This window comes from Martes martes, assembly GCF_963455335.1.
Source record: "Martes martes genome assembly, chromosome: 8".
Taxonomy (NCBI): Eukaryota; Metazoa; Chordata; class Mammalia; order Carnivora; family Mustelidae; genus Martes; species Martes martes.
Window position 1 is genome coordinate 31,545,189 of NC_137895.1, and position 13,158 is coordinate 31,558,346.

The 13,158-nt window shown below is 35.3% G+C and overlaps 1 protein-coding gene across 2 annotated transcripts in view; it reads left to right on the forward strand.

Moving 5' to 3' along the window:
- Positions 1 to 12,034, forward strand: part of LOC308348318 (uncharacterized protein C12orf50 homolog) — a gene marked incomplete at both ends in the record, with an annotated part of 33,993 nt that extends 21,959 nt beyond the window's left edge. Inside the window, 8 exons of one of the 2 annotated variants that reach the window (XM_080812327.1) lie at positions 70 to 183; positions 2,099 to 2,209; positions 3,376 to 3,483; positions 4,854 to 4,970; positions 6,396 to 6,500; positions 6,767 to 6,970; positions 8,821 to 8,913; positions 12,009 to 12,034. In XM_080812327.1, coding sequence (XP_080668453.1) covers positions 70 to 183; positions 2,099 to 2,209; positions 3,376 to 3,483; positions 4,854 to 4,970; positions 6,396 to 6,500; positions 6,767 to 6,970; positions 8,821 to 8,913; positions 12,009 to 12,034 — 878 coding nt within the window. The remainder of the gene's footprint in view (positions 1 to 69; positions 184 to 2,098; positions 2,210 to 3,375; positions 3,484 to 4,853; positions 4,971 to 6,395; positions 6,501 to 6,766; positions 6,971 to 8,820; positions 8,914 to 12,008) is intronic. The other variant, XM_080812328.1, reaches the window with a different exon arrangement.
- Between the last annotated feature and the right edge of the window lie 1,124 nt (positions 12,035 to 13,158).

Consider the following 13,158-nt stretch of genomic DNA (forward strand, 5'->3'; position numbering starts at 1 on the left):
CATTTGTGGATTTTCAAATGCTTGATGTGACAAACACACTAACCCTCTACTTTTCTAATGGGAGATTAGGTGAATACTACAGATTCCATACTCCTCCAGATAGTTCATCATCAAAAAGCATAGCCTCTACAGCAGACAAAGAAATAGAAAAGCCTTTGGAAAACGGCAGCGAATTGCAAGAAGGTAAGGAATGAAAAGACAGCATTTCAAGGTGCTGTGTAAGAGCTACTTGGTGTGATAGGCTGTGAATTATTTAGTAAGATGTACACTAGAGTTAAATGATAAATAATACATCAGAATTGAGAATGAGGAGGAAGTGCTTTCATCAGATGACCTATATTTAATAAGAAAAGCTGCAGTTAATGTAATTACGCTTTCCTCATGGAGCTAAAGAAGGAATAAGCTTCATAGGCGCATGGTGGCACTTCCTCCCCGCCCCCGCCCTGACCACGCAAGTCATTCTGTAAATAACTTGCTTCTACCATTTATTTTTCTGTGCAAATAAATCTCCCTGTGAAATAGGTGCATATTTTTCTCTGTGAGTAGAAAGGACAACCTAGCCTAGAAGGACTAAAGGGAGATCACAGAATGATGTTAGTGGCAGAACAAGGATACATTTGTTCATTGAATGGGTACCTTTCGTGTACCAGGTAATTTCAGAAGCAATGCAGGTGGATGACTCCAAGGCTGGGCCTTTCATGGGTCTTATGTTTTGGTGAATCTTATTTTAATGTTGGTAAACAATTTGCCCTTGAAAGCAAGATAAATACATTACTTTCTGGATATAAAACCAGAAACTCAGTGAAAATCCATGGATGCCACGAGTTTAAACAGTTGTCTTGCCACTAGGATGAGCTGAAAAGTTTTGCTGCAGTAGGAGATTTGAATCCCTTTCTCTCCCTAAAAATTAAAAAAAAAAAAAAAAAAAAAAGATAGTTGGGGAAATCTCCCAACATCAAGATGAGGGTAGAATAAAGTAGAGGATCAAGAGTAAAATGCCTGCCGTTAAAGTACCTATGTGGCAAACTATTTAAACATATGGCGGTAGGTGGCAGCAACAGACCATTAGATGTTAGAATGACTGGCAAGACAGCTGAGAGGTGGGCACCCTAGCTAGAGAAGGGCACACTGCCCACATTAACTAGACAAGGAAAAAAGAAAACAAAACAAGTTAGCAAGGAAAATAAAAAGGGTAGATTAGAAAGATAATTACACGTACTTTCACTTTATATTATGGTTTTAAAAGTCTTTGGTTTTTAAATAATTTCAGTTCATTCATGATAGCCTTCGCCAGATTTCCCCAAATGTTAGTATTTTTACACATTCAATTTTTCACTCTTTCTTTCTCTAAATATACACACTGTGTTTTTTTCTAAACACTTTGTGCAAGAGTAAGTTGCAGATATGATGCCCCTACATAACTCTTACATTGGTATAAATATCAAAATCAGGAAATTACCGCTGATACCATATTATTTACAGGATTTTCTTGAAATACATTTCACCAGCAGTACCATCAATGTCCTTTATGGTGAAATGAACTTTTTTCCTGATTTAGAATCCAATATAGTATCATATGGTACACTAGATTATCATCTCTCCCTTATTCTGCTTTTAATAGTTTATTTTAGAAGAAAATTATCTAGAGATGTATAAGAAAAACACTAAGAATTATTTAATTCTGACAGTATAATTATCATTTGTCAGTGGTAGACTCATACTTTTCACTGAATTTGATCACGATAAGTAGATATAATCAAAAGAAATATAAAATTAATTGTATGAAGAACACATGAAATAAGTTAAATATATTATACATACATAATAATGTTAGATTATTTAAATTTTTAAATTGCCATTTAATAAATAATCTACATAGGAAAGTAAACTTGCTTGTTATTTTCTTGATAATTACAAAATTTATTTAAAATTCCTATAAGTTTACAGTTCATCATATAACTATGCAAATAATACTTATATTAATTTTTGACTTTATACTATCATCATGAATTCTACTTTAGACTTACATAAGTGCCTATGGCTCCTGGGGTGATTTCTTTTTTCTTTTTCCTTTGCTAATTTTTAAAAAAAATTTTAGGGGATGGTCTTACAGTTCCAACAAAATTTAGCCTATTTGAAAGGCAAGGTGAGATAAAAGCATCATTGGATAGGAAACCAAGGACTGACATTGCTGCTTTTGAAAATGGAGGTGAGTTAAGTTATTCCTGGTTGATTCTGAATGTATCGCCATATAATAAATGAGTCTGAATTTCCTCTCATAACTAATTTAATTTCTTCAAAATCTTTTGGACATTTTTATTGTTGGTTTTGGGTAAGGAACTTGAGGCCTGGAATTGTAGGTAATCAGTTGCTGTAGATGAATCCCTATAGAAGAATGTCTGACATGTGATGTGCACTCTGTGAATATTTGTAGAATAAATGATTTTATGTTTAAACAATCAAATGACTGGATGAATGGAGACATTTTTATAGAATTTACAGATGACTGGATGTTACTATGCTGGATGAAAGAGCCAAATTTAACAACGTAAACTCAAACTGTGATACACATAAAATCTTGCATTTAAGTTCAAGACATTAATGGTAGGTTTTCTTCAAGTTGGGAAAGACTTGACATGATACAGATTATGAAGAGAAAAATAAGTGTTTTTTGTTGGCCACAAGGTTTAAAAATGATTCAGTACTGGGTATCAGGTACCAAAAACTCAGGTAAACTCACACTGAATTATTAGGAGTAGTATAGGAAGATAATTAAATGTGGTAAGTCATTTAAAGTACTCAGTAGTGTCTGACATATAGAAAAAAGCTCTATAAATAACAACTATTATTATACTAGTTCTACTGATTTCTGTAATGGTAGTTCACATGAGTGTGTCATTTTAAAAGAAGGTTACTTGAAACAAATATTTTATGTTAGGGTAACTTGTATGGTGAAGAATCTGGAAATTAAGTATACAAGTAGTATTTAAAGCAATTATGGATATTTATCTTGGAAAATAGAAGACCTTTAAGGAGCATAAAAATTGCTCTCATATATCTGAAGATGTTATACTGAAGATAAACTATACTAACTCTGAGTAACTCTAAAGGATGAAGAGTAGAAGTAAAGATTTATATATGTTAAAGGAAAATTGTGTTGACTATGTGAACTTCTTTGGAGTTATCTCTATGTAAGCATGCATACTCTAATCTAAGCATATGTGATATGTGTGGAGATGTGTGTGATTATCACTGAGAAGTATTTAAATAAAACCGGGAAAAAGGTGTACTGTAGAAAAGGATAATCTTGTGTTGGAAGATAGTTCTGTACAACTTTCTGCCACCATGGCCACTGACCATAAGGTACTGTCATAGGAGGTGACTGTTATGTTCCACAGAGGATCATATTTCTTGGAGTAGATGAAAATGAAACTTTAACAGAAGAGAAGGAAATCGCCATGTCAAAATGTTCAAATAATAAAGGTAATGAATCATCCTATAATTTTAATCCATTCATGATTTGGATAGATATGTTAAATACAAAACTTGACACTTGTAGAAACCAATAGAAGAGGCGAGGTAATAAATAAAAATATGCATTTAATACAGTGAACCGGAGTCAAAAACTCTAAGGTTTCAGTCCTGGTCTGTCCCTTATTGTTTGACCCTGAGACCATCTCTTTAGCTTCAGTTTCCTTATCTAAAATACTGGCCTGTTGAACTCCGTAATTTCTAGGAGTCTTGCTATCTCTACCGTTACTGGTTCTGTTAAACAGTAAAACCAAGTCCTCTTTAGTTTCTTTTTCCAACCAAATACTCAGTGTGATTGAATTTTCTTAGGGAGACTTGTTTGTGAAGACTGTGAAGAGTATTAATCTCATGATGTCTATGATCTCCCCATTTTATAATTATTACTAGTCTGTGAATAATCAAGAGATATGATAACAAAATCCATCCTTTATAGTATCCTTTATAGATTCCCCTTACACCATGCTTAGAATCCCCCAGCTGGTACTTCTCCGCTAGGCAGTTCTCTCAGACTAACGGTATAGCTGTCCTGTAATTAGAGGGCTTTATGTATTCTCCATCCAAATATTAACTAATTTCATCTACCATCCTCCCCACTGTTAAATAAATGTTCTTAAGAATAGGTTAAGGCACTTATGATCAATGGGAAATGACATGTAAGTCTCTTCCTCTCTCTCAGAGATGGAAACACTTTGCCCAATCTATCAAAAAAACAAAAACCAAAAAAAACCAACAAAATTCTTAATACACTAATAACAGTTGCTACAATTCACATTTGGCTGTTTAAATTTAAACTAAGATGAAATAAAACTAAACAAAATCAGCTCTCCAGTTGCATTAGCCATGTTTCAAGTGTTCAATATCCACACGAGACTAGCGGCTATCATTTTGTACAGTAAAAACTGAGATAATTTCCATCATTGTATAAAGTTCTGCTGGGCAGTCCTGCTCCAAAGCATAGAACACACGACAGTTGTTACATTTGAATTATTTCTGGAACCTTAATTTAAATAAGCACATTTGATTTAAAATTAATAAACTTCTGATTCTTTTATATGAAGGTATTAAAATATTGCCACAAATACATAATTTATATGTTGAAGATAATGTCTGTAGATTGGATTTTTAATATTTTGTTAGTGACAAATTTTGGGGACTCATGGTAGGGATTAGGGAATTTCAGTGATGAATTGTAAAAATTAATATACATATATATATATTTTTTAAAGAGGTATGCCCATCATATAATGTTTGAAAAGTGAAATGCCAACTGAAAGCTTCTTTTACTAATATTGACATTTTATTTTCTTAATTTGCTTTAAAAGATAACAAGGACAGTCCTCATCCAAAGCGTTCCCTAACTACCCGACTAGTACCTACAACGCATGTATTAAATGCTACTGAGAATATCAGTATGAAGTGCAGAGAGGACCCCTCTTCAAGTGAGACATTAGCTCTATCACTTTTTGGCCTTAGATATATTTGTCTTATCATGGATTTGTTTTGCTTATTTGAAATAGAATTTTTAAAAAGAAAGAAAAAAGGATGGTTTGAAAATTATTCAGGATTAAGAATTAAAAACAATTATTCTTCTACTAACTCTGACAACGAATTGTGATGTAGGTCCTAGTAAATTATACACACTCCCACTAGTTTAATTTAGGTATTAAAATTAGTGATATACTACCTTCTCGGAAGATTCATTAGTATTTAGTATAGCATTTTTAATTTAATCCAAAGTGGGATACACTGACAGATTTTTATTATGTTGTGGATTATTTTTCATGATTTGGCTTCTCCATGCCATTCACTATTCTAAGCTACTTCTCTTGATACAATTAAGACTCATGAATCTTCCTTTCTGTTTCCTTCCTTCCTTCTTTCCTTTATTTCATTTCCTGAGTCCTGGTAATGTTCTTGGATCCCAACCAGGCCCTGAAGGAAACCATGATGGTTTACTCCTAAGAACCTCAGTTTGGTGACATTTGTTAAAAATATGGTTTCCAAATCCTAGAAGTGGGGGCTTGAGAGTAAAGGTGGAGCATAATATTTGGAGAGGAGGTGGTGAATCAGAATTCAAATTTAACGCTGAAGCTGATCTTGAGAGCTAAGGCAAAGACAGATTTATTAGTCCAGCTAATGTAATCTACACAGTGAACTTGTTCATTTTCTCTGTGCAATAGTTACTTATTCATGTTCAGGATCTCCACACAGAGGTCATGAATGCCCCTGTCTACTAGATTGTTTTAAGATTCTCTGCAGAAATGTCCTTTATAAATTCCTAGAAAACTGAGTTTGTATATAAACTTTTCAATGTAAAAACATGCCAGTAAAAAAGTGAATAATTTAGTGATCTTAGCACTTACAAATTCTGACTACTTAGTCTTATTTCTCCAAAACTAACAACATACTCAAATTCTTAAAACTTAAAAGAATAAAGTAATATTCACTAAAAGTATTTTACATTAATCCAATTTCTTAAGAAGTAGATCTATGTTCAAAATAACAATTCTAAAACTACTTAAAAATAACACAATGAGATAAATAATTATATTTGGAATGTAATTTTATAGTCTTTTAAACAATCTACACATTCCTTTGGGAAAGAGCATTTTTTCCCTGAGGAATGCTACATATTGAAAGTTTTCTCATCAGTCAATTTCCAGGACATTTTTTTTTGGTGGGGGGGGGGCACTGCTTTAAGAAATAAGTCACCCTTTGTTCTAGAAAGTAAAGTATTAGAGGAGTGCATTTATTTTTTTCTCTGGCTTGACATGTGAATGCACAGATATGTAATTATCACCTACAGTAATTTTCAGATGAAAGCATCTCTTAAAAAAACTGTAAAAATTTGTATCTTCTTCAAGTGAATGATGTCCAGCCAGTGAGGAAGCCTCACTTTAAAGGTGTGAAAAAAAGAAAATGGATTTATGATGAACCAAAGAATTTTCCTGGCCCAGGAATGCGGAGAGGTAAAGTATCTATATATCTGATATTTCTAAACTATAATTTGAAATGAAATTAAGAAATTAAATATAAATTCATATTTCCTACCTGAAAAACAAATTACTGTTCTGCAACATGCTGTTTTAGATGCCAATCCAACTCCTATCAATTTAGTTCGTTTAGCACACATTGCCTTCCATAGCGCTGTCAAATATTTAACCTGCAGGATGTTATTTATGGGTATGATACCAGTTTGTTCTAGCCCTCACTCCCTTCCTCTTCTCCTTTACAGCAGTACAGGCCCCAAATCCCAAAAATAAAATGAGTTACCATCGCAATAATAAAAACAGAAATGCTGAGAATGCATCCTATATCCACGTTCAGAGAGATGCTATCAGGACTGTCTCACTGAGTGCACCCCCCCGCAGCAGGCCCACAAGCGGGTCCTACAGTAAAGTCGATGTTAACAAGGAACCCAAATTCAACCTCTGTCCAGGTAAAGCTCTTTCTTTATGTCATTTACTCATGTCCATGGTTTGCATCCCCATGGAATTACGTGATGGTCCAATTAATCTTCATCGCTACCCACCCCCTCTTCTGTTTCCAGGCCATCACCACACCAGGACGTCTTAGAAAACTGGTGAGGGGATTTCTTCCATGAGCAGGAGTGCACATGGTTTAAAGGATATGTTAGAAAACGTGTTGGGTGCAGACAACTAGACATTGAACCTCCCTAAGAGTTTTGTCTCACAGCACTGCACTTTGTTCCCCATGGAAAGCTTTATTTCACTCTTGAGGATTGTTTTCAAATGGTTGACATTTTCTCGTTCGACTAACTGTGTTGTTCAACCATCACTTTCAGGCTAGTGCCCTGGCTTATCCTTAAGCCTTCATGATTACTTTCTGGAAGGGTTAGTTTGGGGGTTAACTGCAATATTTTTGACAACCTCTCATCTCTCCCACCATGCACAGATTGCTTCTAAATCATTTCATCATGTAATAGGCAAAGTCATAGTATATATCATTAAGTACAAGGCCACCAGGGAGGAGGGAACTACATCTTTTCTTCCTGTTTCAGATGAATTTTGCTCTTTTGAAGTTGGGTTTCAATTCTCTCAACTTAACATGAGCAACTTAATTCCCTCTAATTTCATGCTTCTATCTTCCTGTGTTCACAGTCTAGTTTGTGGAGTTCTGAATGCTCTGTACTTTCTGAAACATAAGTAAAAATTCAATGTCTCTCTTAGGTCCTTTCTTTTATATTTTAAATAGAAGTTAGCTTTATTTAAATTGTATTTCTTCTATTAGTTTTAGAATAAAATGGTATATGGGTTTATATACAAAAATAAGGATATTCTTAGGTGAAATATTCTTATTTATTACTATTATTTTATTATTATTTTACTGGCAGCGAATGGCTGTCTGGATTTGTGTTAAGGTGTCTGGATTTGAATTACGCTCACTATTGCTTTTGCACCATTAGTGCAAATGTTAACACAGGAAAAAAAGCAAATAAATTCTTAGTATTATTATGAACCATGCTTTGAGAATCGTAGCTGCATAGCAATACTTAAAAACACAAATTCAACATTGTTAGATAATAGTTCAAATATATAGTTGTCAGAGGAAAGTAGATATTAAAGAACCAAGTCAGTATATCAAGGCTTTGGTTTCCTGGGACAGCACATTCACTATGGTAGAATATTCCCTGCCACCATGGGAGTCACTTCATGGAAGGGAAAAGGATTGGTGGAACCTTCCAGGTCTTTTTTTCTTTCTCTTCTCTCTTCTATAAGCATGAGCAGAATTATATGGTAAAGCAAGACAATGAAATATTTTGGTCACATCTAGATATCATACTCTCCTGTATAGCTTAGCCTCATGGGAGAGAGCCTTATTTGAAGAATTGGACAGCCAATTAAGAGGTACAGAACCATCCATGTTCATTGATAACATAAATGGTCTTTGTTTTTGTTTTTTGTTTTTGTTTTATTTTTAGATTTTATTTATTTGAGAGAGAGCGAGCACGAGCGGGGGTTGGGGGTAAATAGATAGAGGGAGACAAGCAGACTCCCACTGCAGGAAGCTTGACATGGAACTCATCCAGGACCCTGAGATCATGACCTTAGCTCAAGGCAGAGGCTTATCCAGCTGAGCCACCCAGGTGCCCCATCATAAAATGGTCTTAATAAACTCACTTGGGTCCCTGATGCTTTAGTTTTGAAATGCTAAAATAAGTTACTTAGAGAACAGCTTCACCTCTGAGATATTTATAACTTTGAGATACTCTTGGAATATGATTTTGAAGTTATAAAATATTTAATTCCTTTCTTCCTTTTTTCTCAGATAAATATATGTCAACATCATATAATGGTTCAGCCTGGCGAAAAAGAATTCCTTTTTCAAAAACATATTCAAAAACTGAAAAGATATATACAGGTAAATATTTACTAGTAATTTTAATGTAGCATTCTAAAAATGAATGACAAGCTTTTGAGTTGTAAGGTCAGGAAACATATTTTAGAAAAATATTTATGATATTTATGAACACAATTACTTGGAATTTAGTAGATATCTTGTCTACTAGCAATTTAATTTTACTTTGTTTTATTGTGGTCTCCTTTGCCTATTTTTATGTTATCAGAAATCTTTTTGATATACTTCTCTCCTTAGATACAAGCTTAGCAATTGCAGCAATTATATGTTAAAATTCATTCTTTGTTGAGCTACAAAGCAAATATATAAAACCATATTTGGACACAAAATATTAAAGCCCTACTATATCCACCATGGACAAATACTGGGTGGTGCAGACCAACAGGGCACCTAAGATGTCGTTTCCAGGCCAGAAGGTTCTGAGTGACTATGGTGTCCCCCTTGTTGTGCTCTGTTCTCTGGGAGAATATGGGAATCTTGGGAACCTCCTCAGGGTAGAGGTTTGAAGCTGATCTGACATCAGGTGGTTTTTTTGCTAAAAAGCTTAATGTAATGTCTTCTCCAAGTTTATCCCAGGGTTGGCACAGTAGGTTTGGAAAACCACACAGGATAAAATGGTTTCAGTTACTCCACAAAAAGGAACCTTTCAAAAAAAGGTCTAAATAGAGAGTTCCTACTTATATCTTTGGCCTAAAACTTCCGGAATCATCTGAAATCCATAACCTTTTATACAAGAGCTTCCCAGAATAAACCCAAAGACATATTAGAAACTGTCTACTTTCCAAAAACAAAAACAGCTGAGATCTTTAGTATTTCTCAAAACTCTTTACTTTGACTGTGAAGTCAGTTGCTTTTCTTTTCTTTTCTTTTCCCATTTCTTTCCAAATCATATTGTACTCTAAGAGAACGCTGCTGCCATGCTATTTCATTGACTATATTTTCTCTTAGCTTTCTGTGGGTTTTCACATGTGATTACACTTAATTTGGGGGGAAATGAAAATTGGTAGAAATCCTGGATAAAACCACAAATTCCTGAGCTGCATCTTTTTCTCCCATGCTTTCCTTGTGAGTGTGACATTATTTGGAGTATTTAACGATTCGCTCCTCATCCCTGCTCCTCTCCCAGTGACTGCTTTTGTATCCCAGCAGCCTTCTCCTTTCTCATCCCAGGGAGTTGAACATGAATTACAGAAGGATTTGGGGGAAGAAGGGGTCACTTCAGGGCATGAAACATGTACCATCCATGTATGGCCCAGGAAAGGGAATGTGACAGGGGATGTGAGCTTATAAAAGCACTTTTTTGGTCCAACGTGTAGAGAGAGAGGAGGGCATGGAGAGGCAGCAAGCAACCAGCTACAGTGTGGGGTCACTTACTCCAGACAAGTCCCCTTCTGCTCTTCTATCACCTCCAGTTGTGCCAGGGCCCAGAGGTAGAAATTCAGGGATGGATTTCCCTTTGAAGTTTATGATACTCTGAGCATAAGGAGGATCTGCATTGCACGTCCCAGATGCAGACAGGGGAAAGAAGCTTTGGAGAAAATTTATCAATGCCATGTGTTTGTGGGAATGTGGGGGAGCAAGTCATGTCTAACATGAGAGAGGGCTGAAGACAGCCTCTTGGGATTCTCAAGCCTCAGGTTTGCTTGGGAAAGCATCTCATATCCTTGTGAGTTTCAAGTGAGAGTCAATTCTTGGGAGAGGGCCGGCTGGTCTACCCAAAGTCTCTTGGCTGGGGCTGAAAGCATAGCACCAGAAAGATGGCCTTTGCGGTTGGGTCCTATCAGAGGGGAGAACTCAATCAGAATCTCCAAAGACTGCTCTGCTGGGGAGCTGATTATAACCCAAATCATCCACTTGTCACTTGTGACTTGAAGTATTATCTGAGGGCAACCAGCAAGGACATCACCTGGGAGTTTGTTAGAAATGTGGAATCTCCATAGCAGACCTACTGAATTAAAATCTGCATATTAACAAGTTCTCCAGATGATCAAGATGCACTTTAAAGTTTGAGAAACCTTAGGCTGTATTATCTGGGCCACCATTCACCAGCACCAGACCCAAGCCACGTAAAGACCCAACCCATGACTGTTGAGATAATATTCTCTTCCTAGCCATCATAAAGCAGCAACCATTCTCCCCTGTTCCACCCCAGAAATCTACATAAGCAGAGGGAGATGGGAGAGGGAGGGAAAGAAATCCTGAGAAAGAATTTCAAATCTGAATGTGGTTGAAATATAAATGTGAAATAACTAAGAAATCACCAAATTGGACTAAGTTTATGTGCAAAGGACCAGATAAGTTTTCTACATCAGGCAGAATAGAGACTTAGGTTCAAGAAATTGAAAAGAATTATAAAAATAATTTTCTTATTTACCTTGAGCTTTTGACTGGGAAATTTGTAACCCCTACACTCCTATCCTTTCCAATTGTTCTTGTCATCATCAGGCTAGAGAAAGATTAGCTTGTGTTTCCTCCCCCTACACTTCCTGCTAGGGCACAGAGGAGCAATTTCATCATTTCCCAGTGGACAGATGGACTGCTGGAGAGAGGAGGCAGAAAGCACAAGCTGCCACTAGTCTATTCCACTAAGGAATATCTCAGAGTGAAGGCCATAGAAGTGTAAATGGGCGAGAGGAGTCTTTTGGGAAAATGTCCAATGCTATGAGGATAATGCAGCAGGAGAGGAAAATGTGTGGGGACCAATGAAAGGAGCTGAAGGTGATTAGAGATCTCAGCCTTCCCTTGGGGCCACGTGTCCTTTCCGATAAGGATATAGCTGGTGTGACTGGAGGTGCCTGTGTGTAGGATGCAACATTCATTCTGTTCATTCTGAGTGCACTAAGGTACAGCCTTATATGGAGTATCATTTCCATCCCTTTTCATCCCTCCATCCAAATTCAAAACACAATAAGCTTTGGAAAGAAATGGAATTAGTTTGAATAGCATTTTGAAAATATATGAATTAAAACAATGTGTTTGGGCTTTGTTTTGCCTTTAGATGTATGGTAAGCAATTAGCCAAAGAAATTCAGAACATCAGTATCTTGAAGAATGCCAAAAAAAAAAAAATAACAAGTATTTTGTGTGTTTTATTATTAGAGCCAAGAAGAAATGGGAGCAAGTAAATCTGGAGGTTGAGAGAAGAGAAAAATGAGAAAAGAGAAAAGTGCCAGATATCATCTGATTTACAATCAAAAATGAAAATTCAAAGAATGAGATATTCAAGTACTCCATACTATATACTGGTAGCCAAAGATGATAAAATGCAAATTCTGAAAATAAGATGCAGGAAGTACATTGTGCTCTTTCAAAACTGATAAAAATGCAAATTACAAACAGCTGCCTGTGTATTTATATAGGTCTGGAATTCATTCGATGCATTGCCACAAACATTTAATAAAATTTAAAAGTTTGACAATTAAAATCATTCTCTAATTGTAAACTGAGTTAGATTGCACAGATTGAGAAGTGAAATTATGTCTTTGATCTCTGTTTTGCAATATTCTTTACAGAAGAAACCTCACATTTTCTTTCTTAACCTAGATTTTTAAGCTGGGTCCTCAGTGTTAATAACAGATAAAGTAAACAAATTCAATGAAGTCTCAGGGTTATAGTTTGGTGATGAGAATGTTAGAGGAATTCCAATAGAAATACACTTCAATGTGTTGTAAAAAGAAAAAAAAAAAGATTGGTTTATTATGCAGGGGAGTGCTGAACAATGTCTTTTAATTGGCAACTACAAAACCTATCTGCTGAGACATGTGAGATTCAAAACGGAAAAATAAACATTTTCTTACCAAGAACAGAAAAATTATACGTTCATATTAAAGAAAAGGATTTGTAAAAGGAAAAAAGTGAGTTAATAATGTGATGTCTCAAAAGTACTAGATTTTAAGGCTTTAAGTAACTCTAGAAGTATTAATGCTTATAACTGAGAGACATCATTTGAAAACTTATTTCCATGTCTTTTGCACTTGTTTAGAATAATACATTTTTAATGAGTTCTAAAAAATTCATCTGCAGAGTGACTGAAACAAGAACTTAAAATTGAGAATTTATTCTTCAAACTCAAAGACCAGTATGACGGCAATATATGTGATTAACCTTTCAAATGCTGTTTTTGTAAGTCTGTAGCATTTATACTTCTGAGTTTATTAAAGCTCAGAATTTCACTAAGACTTTGGGACACCTTGTCTATGTTTACAAGCATCTTGTGGTTATTAGTCACCTCTTGTTCGATATTATTAGG